At 42.3% G+C, this 22,740-nt stretch overlaps 1 protein-coding gene across 1 annotated transcript in view; it reads right to left on the reverse strand.

Annotated features, from left to right (window-relative positions):
- Positions 1 to 6,765: 6,765 nt before the first annotated feature.
- Positions 6,766 to 22,740, reverse strand: part of LOC104927730 (adenylate cyclase type 1) — a 33,683-nt gene continuing 17,708 nt past the window's right edge. Inside the window, 9 exon segments of the mRNA XM_027290225.1 lie at positions 6,766 to 9,571; positions 10,527 to 10,651; positions 11,962 to 12,076; positions 12,574 to 12,672; positions 13,149 to 13,295; positions 17,606 to 17,722; positions 18,780 to 18,906; positions 19,078 to 19,334; positions 22,025 to 22,114. Of these exon segments, the coding sequence (XP_027146026.1) occupies positions 9,242 to 9,571; positions 10,527 to 10,651; positions 11,962 to 12,076; positions 12,574 to 12,672; positions 13,149 to 13,295; positions 17,606 to 17,722; positions 18,780 to 18,906; positions 19,078 to 19,334; positions 22,025 to 22,114 (1,407 nt within the window). The 3' untranslated portion in view covers positions 6,766 to 9,241.

Below are 22,740 nucleotides of genomic sequence, written 5' to 3' on the forward strand. Positions count from 1 at the left end.
TTTATTTTCAAAATAAAATACTCTGTGTTCACCGCGGATCGAGTTTCATTACAAGAATACGTCATAATGGGCGGGGGAGACCTGAAGTCAACAGGTGAGAGGTTTTCAGGCGTAATCATTGATGACACCTCACATCCTTTTTATAAGGACACCAGAAAAAAGATGCGGCGTGGAATGTCATCGCAGGAGTCAAAGAGACTACAGCCGGCAATATCACGCGATTATACATGAATTCACGAGATCTCGTGCGTTCTCGCGACGCTCGGTGGCTGGCGGAGACGCACCTGAGCGCATCACAAACAGATTATGTGTGAGTTGGCGGACGGTGGAGTACGCTGTCGTTCCGGAGAGCATGTTTTATGGTTCCCGTTTTTTGTATCTTTTCTGTTTTTGACCCTTCCCTTGTCTTTTGTTTGTGTTTTTTGCCTGGTTTTCTAAGTTAGCTCTTGTGTACTTGCCTATGTTTGGTTCCTTTCCTGAAAATGTTAAGCGGTAAAAGTTTTTCATCAATGAAGTCTGGTGTCTTTGAACACGCTGCATACCGGCTATAAAAATGATCTTACTCTTAAACAACAAAGTCTGTCTCAGTCAGGTCCTTTCCATAATGTTGTCACACACCTGTAATAACAGTCTTAACCTGTCAGCAGCAAATACAAGCAGTAGTGTACACTGGATTACACAGGGATTACAAGGATTACGTTACAGCTCATTTCACTCTCACTCAAGTTACCCTTTCACATGTAGGCCGATATTATCCCTAAGTTGTTTTTTTCCTCCTTGAAAGATTTGCTCGTGTAATTTTTCAATAATTTGTAGAGTAATGGAAACAAAATCTCAGAGGTAAATGTCTGCCAGGAGAGCTTAGATGAAAACTGAGCACGCTTTTGTAATTTCAGTGATGGTGCGTCCTGTGTCTGTCCTCATGTCTCAGTCTGTAGGTCAAAGCTTTGTTATCCAGATCTGTTTTCTCACAGGTTCACCTCAGTTTACCTCAGGTCGCCCTGATCCGCTCTGTTCTGGAGGTTATTATGATGTTTTCTGAGGATTTTAAGGTGTTTTCTCTCGGCTCGTCACATTCCATCTGTGTGGACCTTCAGAAGAGACCAAACATGCAGGAGCGGCAGGAGAGGGTAAGTAAGGGTCACTGCTGTTCTTACACAACATGGGAGTTCATTGACCCTGTGTGTATCTGTGTGGGGAAAACACAACGTACAAGATGGGGAATAACACTCTGCGCTGGGGAAATCCTTGATGAGAAACAATGTTGGGGGGAGGATGTTTTTCCTCGACTAATCAGAAGACAGAGTTTGTGTTTTGGGCTCGTGCTGGAGATCTCTAAGAAACATTTTGTTGCACAACCTTGCAGAAGCTCTGTTGTGACACCAAATTCTTTGGAAGAACAATTCCAGATTTGTACACCGAAGGCAAGCTGAGAGTCTGATGTTTGCATATGGAATCCATCAGGATGAATCATGTGATTTAACTGTAAACTGTGTCTGACAGCGCGATGGTCTTGGGAGACTATGGAGAAAAATAGCCCGTACTCTGAACTTACAGGTCTAGAACATCTTGTGAGGGCCAAGAGAAGAAGAAGAAAACAATGTTCTGAAAAACGCCTAAAAATTACAGAACGTTCTCCAACCTTTGGAGAAAGTTTCTAAGGTTTATTAAAGGTTAATGTACTTGTGTTGTATAGAAAAACTGAGTTGGTAAGTTTAAAATCTGCATAGGGAAATATTTAAATTTAAACAGAAACTAACACAATGCACGTCATGCTGATGATTTCTCCGTGTATTCATGTATCAAGACGTCGTCCACCGATCTCTTGGGTTGGTGGTTTGATCCCCTTCTCCTGTCAGAGTGTCCTTGTGCAATACAGTAGCCCAACATGACTACTGAGCTAATGACAATTAACAGTTTGCTCCTCGGCGATCAGTCCGTGAATCACCTTGATATTATGATTTTATTCCCCTGTTGATCTTGGAGGCTGTCCTTGATCTCAGTCCAGTCACACTGCTCTACTTAAGCATGGCGTTAGGCTATCAGGTAACGTTGTAGATCACAGAGAGTTGAGGCTGAGCAGCCGGAAAGACATTAGACGGGAAACCAGCAGATATATTCTGCATAAAATCTGATCAAGTTTCACCAAAATCAAGTTAGAAAGTTGTGCTTTCCTACAGTAATCATTGAGGCCCGAACATAGCCACATGTAGCCCGTCATAAAGCAAGAAAGCGTTTCATGAGTTTGCAGGAGTGCAGAATATCTGAAAATACCTAAAAACAAATTAGTTTTGTCATTGTGGGGCCAGATACTGGAGTATAGGTGACATATGAGGGTTAGGGTTAGGGTTAGGGTTAGGGTTAGGGTTATGATGATAAATCATTCAAGCCTGAACAAACAGACCCGAGGGGTCGAATATTTGGAGTTTTATTTTTTAATAAGAAGACCTGCAGATGCTGAAAAGGGTACAACCAACCCTTTCTACAGATCTTCCGCTCAATAAAGACTAAAGCACTGACAGTTATGAAGCCATTAGTTACCAAAAACCCTGATTCTTCCTCCTCTTGCTGCTCTGACCCGTCAGATTAACTTTTACACCATCAGGGGTCTTGACACCCAGTTTGTGAGCCACTCTTCCAGGAGACCAGAGGTTCTTCAGTTTGTTCTCAGGTACATGCTGCAGACGTAATACATGTTTGATGTTGAGCTGGGAGTTCATCCCTTGTTTGAACTCACTCACACACAAAAATGTGCTCGCTACAACACGGACGCAAACAGGCATATACAAAAACACGCGTGCAAATAAATTAAAGAAAAACGAACACACGTGCGTCTGTAAAGTTATATACACGTACACACTTAAGCAGCGGGGCTTGTGTTTTTCCTCCCACGCTCCAGTGTGGTTTACAGTAAGGGATGTTATGACACACGGGGTCACTGGGTAAGCAGAGCGAGGGAGGGTGTGTGTTTGTGTGCGGGAGCAGTAAAACTATCGTTAACCCCTGCAGAGGGTCTCGCTCGGCTGCGTCACTGTGCACTGATCTCCCCCATCAGCGAGCGTCTGACTCAGGCTGATGATGGACGCCCGCTCCACAACTGCACCACAGCTGTAAAACAAGGCCTGACGACAACAACAACAACAAAAACGAGGCCAGTTTCCGGCTGGCTTATCTCAGAGTGTGTGAGCCTGATCATATCGGAGAGTTCAGCAGGTGGTAAACACACACACACACACACACACACACACGAGTTATCAACAAAAAGTGGAGTATTGACATCCTGTGCGGTGATTGCTAATAGAAGATGGAGGAGGGGCGGCTGACCGGTTTATGATTTACTCGCCAAAAAACACAACCTCGATGGTTTCGTGTCAGGGCACGATCTTGTTGTGTTGCCATGACAACCTGTCACTCAGGATGCTCCGTATGCCACAGCCAATTCCAGCTTTACTATACACACACACACACACACACACACACACACCAACAGCAAACACACACACACCCACCCACACCAACGGCAAACACACACACACACACATTTCACATCTGCTGATGAATGTTTGGAAGCGGGTCTTCCTGCGACAGGACTTCGCTCTCAGCTCGACACACAAACAAACACGACGATAAGGCCCCAACGTTTTGTTTTGTTTTCTTTTTCCTTTTTTTTAAAACCCTCCCTTGTTTTTCGTTGGATTCCTCTGCTGAGGAGGTGAGGAGGTAGGTGAGGAGAGAAACGTGGAGAAGCCGCTGAGGTCCTGACACCTTTCTCAGAACTCCGGACTCCTCCGGCTGAGAAAAACGTTGGTTGCTTATAAATGGTTCTTGCATGTGGCCCCGATGTTAGTAATTTAGTGAGTAGGAGTTTAATCAGGTTGTTGTGCTCGTGTGCGTCAGAGCCTCCAGCACAGAGACGACAAATCAGAAGACAGAGTTGGATCAGTAGATGGAAGATGGATCAGCCACTTAGTCTTGAATCTGTTGCACGTCCTTTTTTTTTAATGTATTTTCTTCTTTCTGTTAAGTTTTGGGTATAAAAGTCAAACTAGTCCAGCCTATAAAAGCTGTGAGTATATGCCATAGGTCCATGCTATATACTTGGTCTACTTCAGCTCTGTTACACTCTTGCAGAGCTCTCTGAGGACATTTTATTGCCCATCTTCCCATTTTTTCCAATCACTCCTCTCCAAGTTTGCATGACAGTTACATTTAGAATCAAGGTTTTGTTATTATGTGTTATCCTGCCTCTGTGAACGACGAAAGGGTTGAGGAGACAAATGTGGATTTTCCCGCTGAGGTCCTGACACATTTCTCACGCACTCAAAGTCGGACTCGTCGAACTCTCTTGGCAGGACAAAAGTTGTTGCAGACGGCTCGTTTCAGCCTGATGAATTCCACCTGTTCGTCCACGTTCCTGAGAAATCATCATGAGAACAATAAACGACACTAGAAGTGAAATCTAAGACTGCCTGTTCCCGTTCGTCTGTAGGCGAGTATCCAGGAGAAATTTTGAAATAGTGAATCCAACAAATTCTCTCAAATTGTTGTTTAGTCTGGTCCAGGATGTACAACCCTGTCTCCCTGAGGATACTGGGGTTTTTTTTTGCTACTTCGAGCCAATGTTACTCTACATCGAGATGTTCTTCCCTTCTTTCCCATCACCCCTCTCCCAGTTTCCATCACAATAATTAGATTTACGACCAGATAATCATGAGACAAGTCTGGATTTGTATGTTATCCGTCTCTGTGGACGATGATGTGGCGAATAACAAGTCTGGAGCTTCAATAGACAACGTCAGGTTCAAACAAGGGCGTCGTTCTATCACTGATGTTTGGGTACAGTCGCCTGTTTCAGGCATTCGTAGAGATCCTAGAGGGAAGACGGATTTCTGAGATTGATCGGGAGGAAAAGTGGAGGCACTGCTGAAATAAGGTGCAAATCTTTGATTAGAAATGGGCCTTTGTTAGGACAGGTACCAGCCTGTCCACTGACTTTAACGTGTTCATGAAGTTTAAGGGCTGTTGCAAGTGTTTGAGGACACTTTGGTAGACTTATTTACAGATGTGTGCACTTTTACATGCACAGACTTTAAAACATGGATGATAGTGGAGTAAAAAAAATGATCAACAGTACTACGTGAACATGTGACCTGGTCCAACAAAACTGTTTTTGTGAATAGAGGAACGTTTTAAAGTACATACAGTCTAAAAACTGTACACTCACACAGCAGCAGTGATGTAACAGGTGACGTCTATGAGGTGCGGTACATTGGATTTTGACCTTTGACTCATCAGTGCAGGAAATCCACAGATGTAATTATTTACATTAATGAAGACTGATTGCCCCATCAGCCAGCGGGCCAACATGGACCATATCAGGATTGTTCTGCGTCACAATTAGTCAATCTACATGGAACGAAGCCATGATTAATGGTGCTGATTAAACTTGTTCTTTTCCTGCTGGTAAATTTGACTTACTGTAACGGGAACCTCCTAAAGTGCTGAATGGTGAGTCAGAACGTGTCCGCAACTGTCGATTAACAGCACGATTCAAAACCTTTTCCAGAAATGTGTCTCCGCTCTGCTCCATGGAGAAGATGCATAACATAGATAATATATAAAAACAGCATTAAAAAAAATCATGATGATTTTCAAAATAAAACACTATGTGCACATTGTTAAAACAGACAAAATGAAACAATTTAACTATAAAGCATATTTACTTGTGATAGAAGAACCTGAACCTGGGAAAAATCACCAAATCTGAACAAGTTGACAAAGACTGGGAGGTAAAATGCTGCGATATGAAGCTGTCGGCCATACGCTGCAGAAATTAGAGGTTAAACTCTTTTAGACCGTCGGACTTTGTTCTTCTTCACAAACTTTTGTCGTTTGGTCAAACTTTGTTGTCAGCTGCTTGCTCCAGCATCTCAAAGGACTGGTCGATGATGTGACCTTGGACCTCATGGAAGTTTTTATATTACAGATTTCTTCTGTTTTGTCAGTGGTGAATTCCCTCTAATAAAATATTTCTTGCATAAACTTGCATTTCTCAGTTAATTGGTCTTCTCCTTCGTTTTGTTTTTGTTTGTTTGTCTCTAGATTGATTAGATCGGTCAGTGTATTTTGATCCTCGCTGCTGCGAGGCCGTTGACCAGGTACTTATTTACACATCACGCTCATTTTCTCTGACCTGCTCCATCCTCACCGCTCAGGTCACGTAGGTGACCGGAGCTTTCTGGTTAAAGGTGATCATGTTTGTGAAGTTGTGGTCAGACTGTGGTTTATTTATTCAAACTGTTGTGTTTGTAATTTTGTGTTGCTAATGTTTGATTCTTTTTACGGTTTTTAATGGTTTTATTTTTAACTTTAACATCATTTTTAACATGCTACACACAGAAAAGGATATTAATAATATTATTAAATTATTACTATATGATAAAAAACTTACAGATTACAGCAGTAATCACATGATCTTCCTGACATCATAAACTTTCTGAGCACTGAATGTCCGCACAAACTCTTGCGTCATGTTTTTCTGGTAGCAGACGTGTCCATAACATCAGCGTGAGGCCCCTTCTGAATAACACAGTTGGAATCGGGCTGACATTGACCCCAATGTTATGTTGTTTCTTACATCAGCTACTCTGTTTTTCTAACGTTACGTAACGTTATACACTGAGTTTGATGGCCTCTCCCTATGCACTCTGTTTGTGTGTGTGTGTGTGTGTGTGTGTTGGCGAGAATGAGCACAGGAACAAGCACTCTTACTCCAGGAGACTCGTCCCCGCTGGCTTTATTTTTATAATCGTAATACGTCAATATCATCGCAGTGCAAACACTTAGTATAAAATATCGTCTTTAACAAAATGTACATTCACATAAAACATCTCGATAAATACATCTTCAACAAAAGAACTCGACAAATATCGGATCATTCATAATATATCTCTGAAAAAGACTCTACAATGTACAATAATAGATAGTAATACCTACATATAACAATTGAAACCCGTATCATACAGTATGAAAATATCCAATTTACAGGAAAAATATTGTACATAACTACTTTCCACCGACTTTCCATCAACTGTTTAAAGCAAGTGTATAAAAATCCTCATTTTTAATCTCTTAGAAACTCAAAGTAAGCATTCAAGCTACTATATAGACTTTAAAATCTATTTCAAATATCATAAGAAGTACAACAACGTCATTTCGGTTATGGTGTCCAAATAAATCTCTCCAAAAGCAAAAACACTTTGCCGTCATTTTTGAGTTACAAAACTGTAAAAGAAAAAAAAACAGCTCAAACAGTAAAAATACAGGCATCCAACAGAAGGAAATCCACGATCGCCGTAGCCACACATTCAAGTTGTGCTACAGCTCGACAAGAAAAGTCTGATATGTTTATGAAAATAGGTTGGCACATTTGAAAAACCGGCTACCTGTTGACTACAGCAGGAGCGGGGAAGGAGGAGGAGGAGGAAGGAGGAGGAGGAAGGACCTCCGGCCTGATGTCAAACCATCCTGAACCAGAAAAAAAAACGTCCTCGAAAAGGTTTGCACACCAAACTCCAAAAAAAAAACGGGGTCAAAAAAGCACCATACATTCAAGAGGACCGCTACCTTTTAGCGCATGCATGAGGACTACATTGAAACAGAGTCACTGTGTGTCCGCCGCTCGGCCTGTATTAATGTTTCATCAAAGCATGCATGTACGAGCCACAGGCTTGCAGGCAGTGCATGCTAGGACAGATCAGAGGAGAGTCAATGGCCGTGTTAAGCCACACCGTGAGTCGCATGCTTATAGCTATACTATAAAATAAATCATCTGGATTTTATATGAGGAAGCCAGACACGCAGGTGTCACCTCTCCTTTACCAAAGCAGCTTTGAGTTCATAAAAATAGTAAAACAGAATATTTGAACCATAGAAAATATTTCTTAATAAACAAGCACGCAGAAAAAAGTTTTCTTTTTTGTTTTTTAAATATAACTCCATGAGGAAGGAATCACACTCGCACAATACAGAAAATAAGTTTTCTAAGTCATGCTTTTCAACTCCACAGAGATACAGACCGTGTGTGGCTATAGCTATGCACACTCTATTGGCTACATACACTATCAGGTCAAAATAGGATCCAGCTGGCTACAGCATGCAGGGGTGGGGGAGCGGGTGAATTAGGCTGAGATAGATAGGACAGACCGCTTTATTGCTACACTTTGACGAGGAAGAATCTGGAAGTCAAGCATCACAGGGAAGGAAACAGACAGCAAACATGACTGGAATGCAGCAGTGTGGCATCATGCACTTAAAGACGCTGAGCGGCTCGGGCTCAGGGAATCAAGAGTTTAGCTCATGTGCCGTTTTTTTGAAGGTTTAAAGTGAGAGAAAGGGGGCCCACGAATGGAATGGTATCACCCGACCCGGGAATGATTGAAGGCAATGCCCTGCGGTGTTTTTGCAAGTTTTATACCATGAACTGCCATTTACAATTATACATTTGGCTTCATCCACTTTTAAAGAAAACGTGTATCTCGTGGACAGTAATGCCCCCTGTAATTAATTCATCTGAGCTGATGTCCAATGAATCGATAAAGGATCTTAAAAGGCAACAAAAAAAAAAAAAAAAATGGCAAGAAACTTGTTGTGAGGAGTGGTCGCTAAGGCAACAGCACTGATTTGGTTTTATACTGAGAGAAAAAAGGGGGGTCGCTAAAGTTGTTAAAGGAATTTCCGGATGTGGTCGTCGAGAGAGAGAGAGAGAGAGAGAGAGAGAGGCTTGCGTGCTACACTATCAATGATGTTGATAGTGTTTTTGTGTGTTTTTGTTTTTAGTTTATCAAAGCCGCGGGGTCGACTCTGAAATCGCGGAGACACCCTTGGCCTTTGATTGGTTACAGAGCAACGTGGCTAAAGCCTCCTGTATCCTGTCCGTGACACCCCGCTGTGTGAAACAACAAGCAGGGTGGCTCGAGTGTGGAGGGAGAGTACGAGGCCGCCTCAGACCGCCGTGATCAGTCCGAGCCCCCACCCCCCTCCACGAGTCCAGGGCGTCCCATTGGGCGATCAGTGTCTCCGCCTCTCTGCGTCCCACAGACAGTAGAAGAAGAGTGGACAACGGCTCTGATCTTTTAATAAGCTCTCTCTGCTACCCGCTATCTTGTTGCCATCTGCGCCATTTCCCCACATCCACTCTCGTTTTCTTGTTTTTCCACGGTCACCATGGAGACAGCATCCGTCACACCATTGCCGTGGGGACAGAGGGCAGGTACCTGGTGGTGCTGGTGGAGGTGGTCGGTTTGGCCACGCTTGGGCTCGGGGTCCTGATGGTGGCGTAGGTGGCGACGGTGGGGGCGGGGCTCAGCCTGGTGCACACGCTGCCGTGGGTGAACGCGCTCGACCGGCGCTCCGCGTTGCCGCTCTGCTGCTGGACTTGAGACGGCCTCCTGCCCTGTGTGCGCCCTTCCAGGAAGTACGTGAGCATCTGGCCTTTGCCCTTCACGCTGACCTGGCCGCGGCAGACAAAGTTGTAGTGGTCGGTGATGAGGCGATGCACGTCCTCCGTCACCTGGGGAAGAAGCGCAGAAGGTTGTCAGCTCTCTGTATTCAAACTTTGCTGTCTTTCTGAGAGTTGGAGTGTGGTTTAGGGACTATTTCTTGACAAAAACAATTTGTTCATCCACTCAGTGCTTCAGCATGGTGTCTCCGACTATAACATGGGTTACCTGATGTGGCGTGAGGCAAGATTTGGATCTCTGCGCAGGAATGATGGTACCAAACCTGGCAACTCCAGACAATCACTAACGCACATTTCCATCCAAATATATCGTTAATTTTAACAGAATTGTTCGGCAACGAGAATGCAAATAAATCTGCTGAGTTTACGCGATTATTAAGAGTCGCTTCATGAGATAAGCAGCAGGAAGTATCAATTCTTCAGTCGACAAACCAGAAGAAAAAGACGCAACAAGAACACAATTTAAAGAGAAGCAGTGCTGCTGCTGAAGCAGAAACCAGGATGTGAATCTCACATTTGTGTTTGTTTCATGTATCAATGTGAGGAAGGTTACATCAGATCTGCGTGGATGTATTATAGAGCCAGTCATGTGACTAAGAAGTTCGTTAATTCACAACTTATTTGTGAAAAAAATGTTTCCATCTCCCGTGAAGAGCGTTAACTCAAACGAGTGTAACATTTTTTTAATTTAGTCTTTTCCTTCAAACTTTTGAAATGCATCATAAAACATTAATGGAAACACAGCTATGAGTACAGCTGCACTTTGCCAAGAAATAGTTAAACTACAAAGAAACTGACGTCTCTCTGAAGCCACAAATAGTTGGGTTTACATTTCTGTTTGGATGTTTTGGTTTTTATAACCCTCTCGGGTCCAAGCAATGACCCACAACTGCATAAGCAGCATTGATAACTCCATTGATGGGACCCCAGAGGGTTCATTCGTATACCAGTACGTGCTCTTTTATGTCATTTATGACAGTGAGACTTTGAGTCTGCTGCACTCTACCTGTATCTTTCCTTGTACTCCAGTGCTGTCCATCCTGCTGGCCACGTTCACTGTGTTTCCCCAGATGTCATACTGAGGTCTTCTGGCTCCAATCACTCCTGCGACCACCGGCCCCACGTTGATACCTGGAATGAATTAAGCTGATCTTGAAAAAGTTGTTTTATGTCCTGCTGCAAGAAGAGTCATACTATTTATAAGCTGCCACTGTAATTCAATGAGGGGAGATCTTTGTGTCACGATTTATGAGATGAATGCATCAATAAAACAACATTAAATAAAAGCTTCACTCTCATGTTGATGCTACACTGACTTGTAAAGGTATCTCGGCCTATCATACATCTGTTCTCATACTATGAGACCTTTGGCATGGGTATAACGTTGAAAAGTTACCAACTATTTCACTGAATTTTGGTAAAACTCGATCACATTTATAAGATTACACTGCTAGAAAAGGAGCTTTGGAGCGCTGGCAGGAGAAGGAGAAGGTTTTCAGGAAAGGGTAAGCCAAGTCGGTGTTGTGCCAGAACCCGAGCCTGGTGAGCAGAACATGGCAGAGGAGAAGAGACCGAAGAGGACGATGACAGAGGAAGCCGAGAGCGAAAAGAAGAGAGTGAGCGAGCAAGAAGCCGCCGGACAAGAGTAAATCTGGGACTGACTTTTAGCGGTTGGTGAGAGCTTGGTAAAAAATATAAAAGGCTGAAAGACAGACGCCGAGCTGGGCTGACTGCTGTTGTTGACCTTGCTTGATGTTTGCATGTTCAAGCAAAGGAACCTTTTTTGATTAAATTACAAACGTGTGCAGCCAGAAGCTGATCGAATGTTGGACTGATCAAAGCATCAGCACTCAAACAAGACTCAGCAGCAGCCATGGAAGGACCTATATAGTACTACTTATACTGCCATCCTATGCATGTCTTTAGGATTGCAAAATAAATACAACAATAATACTAACTGTGATGACATGCCTCTGCTTCATCTTTACAGCCACTTCCAGCTCTGGAGGTTTCAGAGGTTGGACGGCAGCGTGACACACATAGTCCAAGAAAAACAAGGCCAAGCGTTGTTTTTCCGCACTTTCTGGAAATCCAGCGTCCAGCGTTACGCAGATTACCAAAAGTTGCGTTTCTGCAAAGAGGGTTCAGCCAAGCACACAAACATATGGAGCCCCACAGTCTGCAGACAGGATGGCACTGTATACACCAGGCTACGTTGGGATTAAACAAGGGCTCCTGTTGCAGGCTCCCCACAGGATACCCAACACAATAGAACCCAGAACTTCAGGTCTCGCTGTGACGAGCTTCCTGCAGCGAACGCTCTTTCTGTGATGCATTTCCTTCCAAACTTACCAGCACTGAGCGTAGATGATGTCCAGTGCAATAGGTCAGAAGCTCTGACACTGATGTTTATATAGGCTGCTGTGTGTTATTTCACTCACCTACTCTCAGGACAAAGTCATTGTACGACTGGTAGTTGATGGCATCCAGGACGTCAAACATCTCGATGGCGAAATCTGACACTGTGCATAAATGTGAGGTGATGGACTTCTTCGCCTATGAATCAGAAGAAAAAAAACACACATGTCAAGACATTGCAGATTTATGCACAAACAAGCAAGCTTACATCCAAGTAAGGGAGTGATATTACCCTCCAGTTCTGTTTCCCCTGACATGATTATACACATTATGATCTACAACTACCACAAAAGCACGCAGCAGGGCTTTCCCCTGGATTCAAACCACCTCCGTGACTGACTGTTAGGTTTGTGCAAAGTTGTGCAGGAGTTGCAGAAAGGGCTCTTTTGTTTGTCAGCTTTGCAGGATTTGAACAAACTTTATTAATGCTGAATATGCTGACGCCGTGGAGGCCAGTAATCCCGTCGTGGAGGAGGATTTGTGGATTGAAACAGCTTTCTAAAATATCAATTCCCTGAAAATCACTACCTGGAATTACTAAATACCGTGAACAGTTTCAGAGCATGTTAATACCGTGCAAACAAACATACACAAAACACAGGCAGGATCTAAATATAGCTACCGCATGCGTGTACCTTGGAGGCCGTTGTAGGAACCAGCCCTACTGCAGCCATGTATGTACTGCCAATAGTCTTGATTTTCTCAATATCCCTATAGCACTCTTTGTCCATCAGCTGGAAGGAAAAAGAAGAAGAAAGGCATAAAAACAGGAGGAAAGCATTACCACTATTACAAATTTCAAATCAAATCGGATTAAATTGTCAGTTTAAGTTCATATATATTATAGGTTGTGTTGGCAAACAAATCCAAATGTAATTTAAAATGGACTATTTTTTGCGTGTTTGGGTAAATGAATGCTTTATGTTGCTGATTATAGATTCAAGCAGGCCAAAAGTCATCTGTAAGTAATTCCTCATTTTGAAGAACTTTCCCAACCGCAACCATTGCTTATTATATTGCATCAATAAACACAGTATTTTTTAAAGCCTCAAGTCATGGCCACAATGTCGTCTTTGAAAATGACATTACGGAGGTCATATTGCAACAGAGCTTTCCCTCCAGATTCTCCCCCCACTGAAAAAAAGCAAGAGGAGGTAGACATGAAACTTGCAAACTGGAGATTTATGACGGACCCAAACGTTTTGCTCACCTCATCAAAGTCAGCGATGATCTCATTGAGGAGCCTGAGACACTCAACACCCATGTTGTTCCCGTCCAGCTCGATGTAGAAGTCGTTGAAGTTGGCGATGGAGGCGAACAACACTCCGACCTGAGCGTAGGACTGATAGTACAGGTCCTGGAAGGGAGACAGGTGAAGTCAATACCGGGCTGATGAAGTTGTGAAGCACTGAAACACACTCTGTGAAGCAACAGTCTTGTACTTTATGTGCACACGTGAGGTAACCCCGGAGCTTTCAGCCACATCTCACAGTCTTCCTCAGTGAATGGAGCTGACTCCGTGTTGTCACATGACCTACAGTAAATGTGGAACTTGATATCGAGCAGTCGACCACAGGTGGACCACAATCTGGTTCCCACACTTACTGTAGATCATGTGACGTCGCCTCCAATTGTTGAAGAAGACCATGAAATGTGTCAGAAAGCCAGAAAATGGCAAGCGAGCGAAGTTTGCAAATAAAAAAAACGTGTTTTTCCCCCCTCGGTGGTTTCTGGGTATGCAATTTTGGTCGTGAGTTTAGTGGGATTGAGCTTCTGACGCTCGCAGTGTTTAAAAATAAATCACATTTAAGAAAACTCTCCAGAAAGTCCCTGTTAATCCACAGACCTCACGTCTGTGTTTGTTTTCATGGTTGGATTATTCAGATTATCCTTCATGCAACGTCATATTTGAACCCCACCACATCTGACAGTACTTTTTACTCCACTACAATTTGTCTGACAGCTCCAGTTCAACTCTACAGATCACAGTTTCTCACGCACGCCCTGTCCAGTGAATGTGAATATTGAAGCGTTCCTTCATGTTGACCTAAATAAACTATTTGCTGAAGATTTTTAGCAACATTTTCAGGAGCAGGATGCAACCTCAACAATTCAACTTCCTACTTGTAAATACCCTCCTAACCCTCTTTCTAGTCTCATATTCTGCAGCCCTCTCACCCACCCTGTTTCTCCCTCTCCTTCCGACTCTCTGTAGGGTCTGATGGGGGTCTGTCGTGCCCGGGTGCTACGAAAAATTCACCCTTCACTCACAATCTTTTGTTTTACTAATTGAACCCGCCAACAGTATATAAAGTAGGTCAAATTAAACAGCCATTTATAAACTTCTACAGCAGTAAAATGCAACATACACATGACAGGGAACATTTTACTGCACAATGAGTACTTTTTAAATACATATTTATGATAATTTTCACAGTAAAGGATCCAAATTCCTCTTCCACCACTGCTAAACACGTGTGTCACCCATGTGAGCTCCATTAACTCCTGCTGAACACCAACAAATGACATTTAAGAGCCAGACATCATGGCCTTGCCTTTATGAGCACTCTTTCCCATTGTAATTTCTCTTAAGGTCAATTAATGATGCATTTTTGTGCAAAATTATACTTGTGCACACCGAATTTGTATCCTTTAGCCACATACTAAAGTTCCAACTGTGATGGAAATGTTCTGTATTTCATTATTTTTTACTGCATGCTCCTGCATGGATTTATGTGTATTCTGATGCAAAAATAGATTTTACATGGGCTCATAGGTTGCACAGTAGTTAGAAATGTTATCTAACATTAAAATAAAACGACAGGCACCACAGCTGCTGGATCAGAATCAACAATATAAAAGAGGACTGGGACCTTTTTGGTTCCAGGCACGAATCTCAGGAACAAATATGTGCATAAAAGGGAAAACAAAACAGCATGCTCGCTGTTGGCCACTGAAGTTCCCGATGCAATAAAAACAATTTTTCAATCGTGAAACTTTGAATTCCAGGCAGCAGAGTCCCACTGCGCCGTGTTATGAATACAGTGTATGGGTGAACTTTAGCCCAGAGGAAAGAGAGGAAGCCTTTCTATACACTGCAGCTCCGAGGGGTCACCAATGTGCCGGAAACATACTTCCTGACTTCCTGCCCCCAGTGTTCACTAAGTCTCAGCCTCAGACGATCCGTGCACCGTCTGATGCACAGCCCGCTGATTGTTAAAGGATAAGGCTGCCGTTACTTTATCGTTTTATTATTATTATTATTAACAAATCCTGTGGCAAGAACAAAAGCAACAATGAATTTAACCTTCAAACCAGGACTGTCTGGTACGGATGACACAGAACTATCAAAAATAAGACACACTGCGTCAACTAATAAAGCAGTGAGAACAACATGACTACTCAAAAATGTAGTCCTAGAGATGGTTTACAATAAACTACAATGACCATGTTCGGCCAGTGCACAAACAGAGGTCTAAGAGACACGGGAGACATTTGTTTTAACCTCAGAGGTTTGTTGGTGATGTCTTTCAGTCAAACATTCAAAGACACTCCATCACTTTAACTGATGAAGGTCAGTTCGCTCGTCATGGGGGAATACCACAGTGTCCGGTATCAACAGTTGTATAATGTCTCCTGTAGTTCTGCGCTCGCTCTGACAGCTGTGAGAAAATAACTCCAGATGATGTCGCCGTGACGTCATCAGCGGCGTTATTTCAGCCTGGGATCTGGAGACTTCACATTTTTAACAGATGGTCCGTGTATCAAACAAACCGGAGGCATTAGAGCGTGAAGGACAAGGCAGAGAAGATGTGATGAAAAGAGCTGCATTATGGGAAATGTAGGCTCTGCATTTTGCACCCTTTAATGATCACTGTTCCTGCAGCTCCTGTGCTCATTATGCTATAATTCAGCCCAGATTTTGGTTGAGTAATAAAATAATAATAACAAAATAAGGCTGAATTCTGGCTTGCAGCATCAAAGTTTCTCTCTTTTATTTACACAAAAATATTTAGTACTACACAAAGTGTTAAAATTACGTAATCACCATCCGAATGAGCACGGCCCTTTATAATATATATTATAAAGTATATATTTATATCAGTTCTGCTGTTTAATACAAACATTTGTAATTAAGAGAATCTTTACAAAAATAAAACATATTTTAAGTTTTTTAATATTTGCATTTGTTTCCACTTTGTCAGCCTTGACGTCAGAGGACAGGAAGTATCGCCTCCATATGTAATGTTTCCGTTCATGTTGTGTATATATACACTCACAACCTTTACAGACTAAATATGGACACTAACGTCACTACGAATGCTTCCATACGTATGTAGCACATACGGATCTGAGCACGGCTCCAGTGTTTACAAACTGAGCTCGTCCTCTTGAGGGGCTATGAATTTCCTGAAGGGATGTATGTTTTCATCACTTCCTGGCATGAGGGGCCTGGCAAGGAAGGAACAGAGATCAGTGGAGGGGATGTTCATCAATCAGTGGATACAGACACACAGGGCTGACAGCTCACACTTCCACTTTAACACCACAGCACATGGTCGGGGAAGCAGCGCCATTGTCCTCAACAGCTGGGATATTTTCCCACGTTAACTCTACGAGGGGCATGTAGGAAATTTATTAGTAATATGGGAAGCTCACGTACAGCTTCAACTTGATGATTTATGGGTCAAATAAGACTTTCTTGATCATTTCATTACAGTTGACAGAACTTTAAAACCCCTGAGATCCAAATAAACGAAACTCTGAAGTCCACTCTGTCGTCTCATTTCATTCATATTTACATGTTATTTAACCAGATTCAGACCTGTGTGCATGAAAATAACAACTGCAAATGATAAACACAGCAGCAGATGTATATTTAACCATCCATCAGTTAAAATGAGCAGACCCTGTATAATGAATAATATCCTAGAGACATAAAACATACTGTATCTGGTATTTAATGTACAATGAGCTGAACATATGGATTCTAGTTTGTAATTTCTATAAACTATTCACTTCAGGATCAACGTCAAATCCTCATAATTGTCTATAAATCTCTTCCTGGTCTCGCCCCTTCATATATCTCAGAACTTGTCACCCCAGTCAGAACCAGCAGACTCCTCAGATCGTCCCACTGTGGCCTGTTTAAAGAAGAAGAGGCCTCAGCTCTTTATCAGCCTCCTCCTCCACTAGTCAGGTTGTTCATATTTTAAGGCACCCCTTAATTCTCTGGCTTTTAAATTAATATTTTTAGTTTGTGTCTGTGTTTGTGAAGCACTTCAGTACAAAAAAACTTTTTAGTATTTTTAAAAGACTTTTCACTGATCTTTGCATCTTCCTTGTATAATACTGTTTCTTTTACCGGCTGGAGCTCGGAGCGGTCACTCAAATGAAAAATCACAATCACAAAAAAGCGTGTGAGCCGCTGATATCGACGTCTAATGAACATTCTCTGTTCAATTATATTCTCAAATCCCCAAACCAGCGCCTCCTGTGTGTGTGTGTGTGTGTGTGTGTGTGTGTGTGTGTGTGTGTGTGTGTGTGTGCCAGGGGAAACACTGGAAGGTTTTTGAGTCCTGGCTGGTTTCAGAGGTGTCAGCTCTCTTTAGGCCGATGCTCCCTTTTTTTTTTTGGACGAGCCTGAACACATCAGTGGATGCTCACCATGTTCCTGGGATTTGACATGAGGAAGTGTTGAGCCACATGAGCCGGCAGCAGGTTGAACAGGATCCTCTTGTTGTCCAGCTTCACCTTCTCCATGTCGTCTCTCTCCTCCTCCGCCTGGACACCGTCAGCCAATCGCAAGACAAAACGCAGGTGGAGAAAGGGGGGGAGGTGAGTCTTGACAGAGTGAAACTGATGCTCTGATGTCCAAACACAATGAATCCTTACTGCAGCACAGAGCTCAAAGGCAGTGGATGTAATTGCTTATCTTTATCACTAGAGGGAGATAATGATTTGCAAACAAGACAAACGCTCACTGTCATTCTTAAAATAGAAACACGGACACTTCCATGATGTACGAGGCCGTGCACGCAAACATGCAATGCAAAAACACACTGAAAAAATGCATTACATAAAACTATTCATGTTTTAATGATCTGCCAGTCCAGTCAGAATATTTCAACCTGTTTCCATCAGAAATGTTTGTGTCTGTATGTTTGTTTGTGTTAATAATATTTCCTTAATAATAATTACAGTGGAGCTAAGTGATGATATAAATGGAACAAACTGAGAAAAAAAAACAATTTGACGTCAGTCGGTTCTTAAATATTTTAGATTTTCACCCTGTGAGTCCAAACTCTGCTGCACGTATAACATCAATAATAATCTGCACACACACACACACACAGCACATACAAGGTCGAAATTTGTTGAAGGGTCTTTACAGGGAAGGTTTCACCTGTCTCAATACTGGATCCTGAGGCTAATATGGATGTTTGAAAACTGAAAATGAAATTAAATTAAAATATACTGGCTTACATTTTTGTGTATTTGTGTCTCAAAAAAAAAGAAAAACAAGAAAAAGTAAAGCAGTTTGCTGCAGCAAAATCAAGAAAATTATAACCTACATTGGCAACAGGTTAAAATAGTCTGACCACATTGGCATAAAAACGTATTTATTTTCACCAAATACACAAATCTTGCTCAGGAATGTGTGTTCCCGCTACTAAAGTGACATGAACTGAAACAATTTGGGGTTGAGTGTCTTCTTCAAGGACACTTTGAGCTGTGAAATGGAGGATAGCCAACCTGCTCTATGACCCGAGCTACTGCCGGCCCCCAAATATCACAGCACAACCAGTAACAGGTGTGCTCCACATGCAGACGGACGTACCTGAGTAGCCCACAGATAGTCGAGCCGCAGCTTCAGGTCCAGCTGTCTTGAATGCAGAGCCAGAGCTCCAGAAAACAGCAGGACCGCCAACACAGGATCGTACCCCCGCGTGTGGAGGAACCCTCCTCTGAAAGACACACAAACAATATGTGTTGTTTTGTTTTTTTTAGATTTTATTAAACCATGAACACACACACACACACACACACACACACACACACACACACACACACACACACACACACACACACACATCTTTTCCATATTAAACTACCCATCACACGCGGCTCAGTCTCACCCCACAGCTTGGCGATAGCCGCTGGTCTCCATGACGACGGTGTAGGTGACAGAGAGGAGGAGGAGCAGGAGGATCTTGGGGAGCGAGGAGACTCGGAGGTAGGGAACGAGAGTGAGGGTGCCGGCCACGCAGGACAGCAGGGCGTACGCCATATTGGGACAGGCTCGGTCCACTCCCGTGCTGTTGGTGTCTGCGGGGACGTCGTCCACCGGGTCGCTGGAGTTCATCCCGACCATCCCCCAAGGAACACATCCCACCTGGAGGAAGGGATGGAAACAAACAAAGCAGTGAACAACCACTGATACAAGTTGGACACAGAAGGTGGATTTAAATGAGTCTTACTAGACATATAAATTAGATAGAGTTGTTTATGTCATTCATAAAAATAACAACACATAATATGTGAACTAGTGAGCTTTGGTGTTGGTGTTGCCTGATTTTCACCTTTAGACAGAGCCTGGGTACCAAAAACATGTGTACCAAAATTTCAAACTATGGCCAAGGAGACTATACACAGATGAAAGTTGTGCATATGTTTTATATTTATATTTTGGCGGTCAAATGCTGGTGTTAATGTTCCACACGGTTACAATTCAGCGTAGTAAAACGTTAAAATGGTGCGATACTCGTACTATAATTGAGACAACACTATCCTGCACTATGCCAGAAAGTACATGGTGTACTACATGGACATGTACAAAGGGAAGTATCTGAATTGAGACACTTCAAATATGTGAATGGTGGCATGCTGATGTGAGCAGTTATTATTTAAATCTGAGTTTCTTCAGCAGTTTTAAGACGTCTCTTCAGGCTTCTGATTCATCTCTGACATTTGTAGACTTGATTAATTAAAGAACACACACACAGAGATTAGATTAACCAACAATAAAAATGATTAAAGGCTGTAGACGGCAGTGCCATCCCTTCCTTTGATGTATTTTACACTTACAGTAGTCACACACCTACACACACACACACACACACACATCAGAGCCTGACCGAGTTCTGGGGCTGATGCTGACACCAACCAATTTGCGTTGAAAATATTTTAATGAGTATTTTACACTTGAACAATAAATGTTTTATTCTTCTGAGACTCCGCAGCACCATCTGTTCAGGCGTGATGCGTTACTCTGCCAGCTCACGTACTGCAGGGACTCGAACGGTGCTGGATGAACAATGAAACGATAACACCGTTTCTAACTCGAGGGCTTTTTTTTCTGCATTACACTACAGTGTTTTATTATTATTGTAATTTTTAGACAGACCTTTGTATGATGATATCAATATTTGAACTTGTAACACATTATGACATGGTTACATGGTTACACACTGATATCCCAGTTTAGTTCTGTCCTGGTTTTGATCATATTAATTCATATAATTATATTTCTGATCTAAAATGGTGCAGACTTTAGGACCTAGTGTGGTTTGTAACTGCTGCATTCATCACTTCTTCATCTGATCATCAGTAATGGATTACAAAGTGTGACCATACAATCTATACTTCTCATTAGAGCCAGACTTTTTACAACATCATCTCTGTCCTGGCAGCCCTCGGGTAAAGTGCAGGACCATGAAGCACTCCTTAGTTATTCATCATGTCTCTCTTTTTCTTCTCATTACTCTGCGTTAAACTTTGCACAGTGACAGACTACAGTCACAATCTTGGATGAATGTCAACAGTCAGATGTTTAGTTCACAAGTTACAAGAAGTAAAACAAGTTTGAAAGAAGTGGACATCTAAGAGGTGGAGGTCTAACAGAGGATAACAGAGTTGCTTCATGGGAAATGTAGGATCCAACTTTTGGAGCTTGGCCCATAGAGACTAAAAGTCATGATGTATCTCCAGCATATTAAAATTTAAGATATATTCTGGAAGGCTGTACATGACCTTACTGTTACGGTGGTGGGAACACCACTGGACAGCTCACCAACACGCTACCTCTTTGGTACGGAACAGGACATAACACTGGACCCCACACATACGAAGAGGATCAGTATAATATCCTATATAGCGAAGAAATGCATCCTACTCAAGTGGAATCAGCAAAGACCACCAACATTCGACTTGTTTAAACAAATCTTGAACGACACCTTAAGACTGGAGCAACGTACTTACACCCTCAAAGATAAGGGGGATGCCTTTCTGAAAATATGGGAACCGTTTATGGACCTCTGACATTTGCCGAGTAGGACATGCTTGGATTCCATACATAAGAGACATTTGAACTGTGACCATGGACATTATTGCTGCTTTCTAAATTATTATTATTATTTATTTATTCTATTTTATTTTATTTTACTTATGTCTTGATTTCATTTTGTTTTGTTGTGTCCAATTTGCTGATTTTGTTTGTTTTCTGTCTTCACCTTGCCCTCATGTTCCTTTGTTGGGTTTTGTATGTGTATAAAATGTTAAAAACAAATAAAAAAATAATTGAAAAAAAAAATTTAAGATATAAAAAGGAAAAAAAACAAAAAAGTCTTTACTCAATGTCAATTTATTTGTAGTTTCTGGATCCATTAGGGGTGGGAAAAATATCTTTGATGCATCACAGGTGTTTCTAGATTGATTATGTCCTGATGCATTAAAGTTAAATAACATTACAGGACTACAAATATGGCTTCTGTGCATGCGTATGAGGCATGTTCTCTCACGCAGAGGCGTCTGTAGATTTCCACCCCTAAGATCCATTATTCTGGTGATTAATATACATATAATGGTAATAATATTACATTTAATACATTTTTAATATATATAATGATCAAGCAAACGTTATTCCATGAGATGCAAGCCTCGTCTCAAATTTCCAAGGCCAGGAATCAACCTTTAATTCAACTATGTTTTTATGTTTTATTGTTTTTCACAGTAAATTTTGTATGATGTTGTGCTATAATTATTAATATTACATTATTATATTATTGTTATTAAAGTTACACTTACCACACAGGCCTGGGTGACGGAGTAGGTGAGCAGAACGAGGAAGATGCACAGCACTGTTCGGATCTGGATGGTGAGGCAGCCCGGCTGGCACTGAAAGCAGAGGACGAGAGGTGCGGGTTGGAAAATAGACAGAGTCAGTAAATGAAGCACCTGTTTATCCACCTCCAATAGCATTTTGGACACATCATTAGCCAGGAGTGGAAATGAAACGAGTGCATTTTGTGGTGTGGCTCATTATGTCCAGGCCTATTAAAGGATATGATGACAGTTCAATGTAGCATGACACCACAGTGTCGGCTGCGGTGTGATGTTGAACTGGAAAAGCTGGATCCAGCTCAACTCCACCATTCAGGTAGCTGCTTAGCTTTTGGGGGACACCACCGCAGCCAAAACATACTACCCCCACTCAGATGAATCCCGCAGTGCTCCACGTGCCTTTGGGAGTCAGGTCAAAACACACCAGAACTGCGTCCAAGCAGGTTGCAGTGACGTCAGACGGCCTCGTAATCGCTTCATTTGTGCTTTAAAATGTGGCTAACCATCTAAATACTTTCAGGTTTTGTTTGGTGTGTGTGACATTTGGTACTGGATGTGAAGTTTTGCTGCTTTTAATGTTAAAATCTGTTGAAAGAAAATGATAAACCCCTTCATCAGTAATGAAAATGAACATTAGCTGCAGCCCCTGGGTCCCCAGTTTGAGCCACAATTCTCATTTA

The sequence above is a fragment of the Larimichthys crocea genome, chromosome XVII, assembly GCF_000972845.2.
Source record: "Larimichthys crocea isolate SSNF chromosome XVII, L_crocea_2.0, whole genome shotgun sequence".
In the NCBI taxonomy this organism is placed as follows: Eukaryota; Metazoa; Chordata; class Actinopteri; family Sciaenidae; genus Larimichthys; species Larimichthys crocea.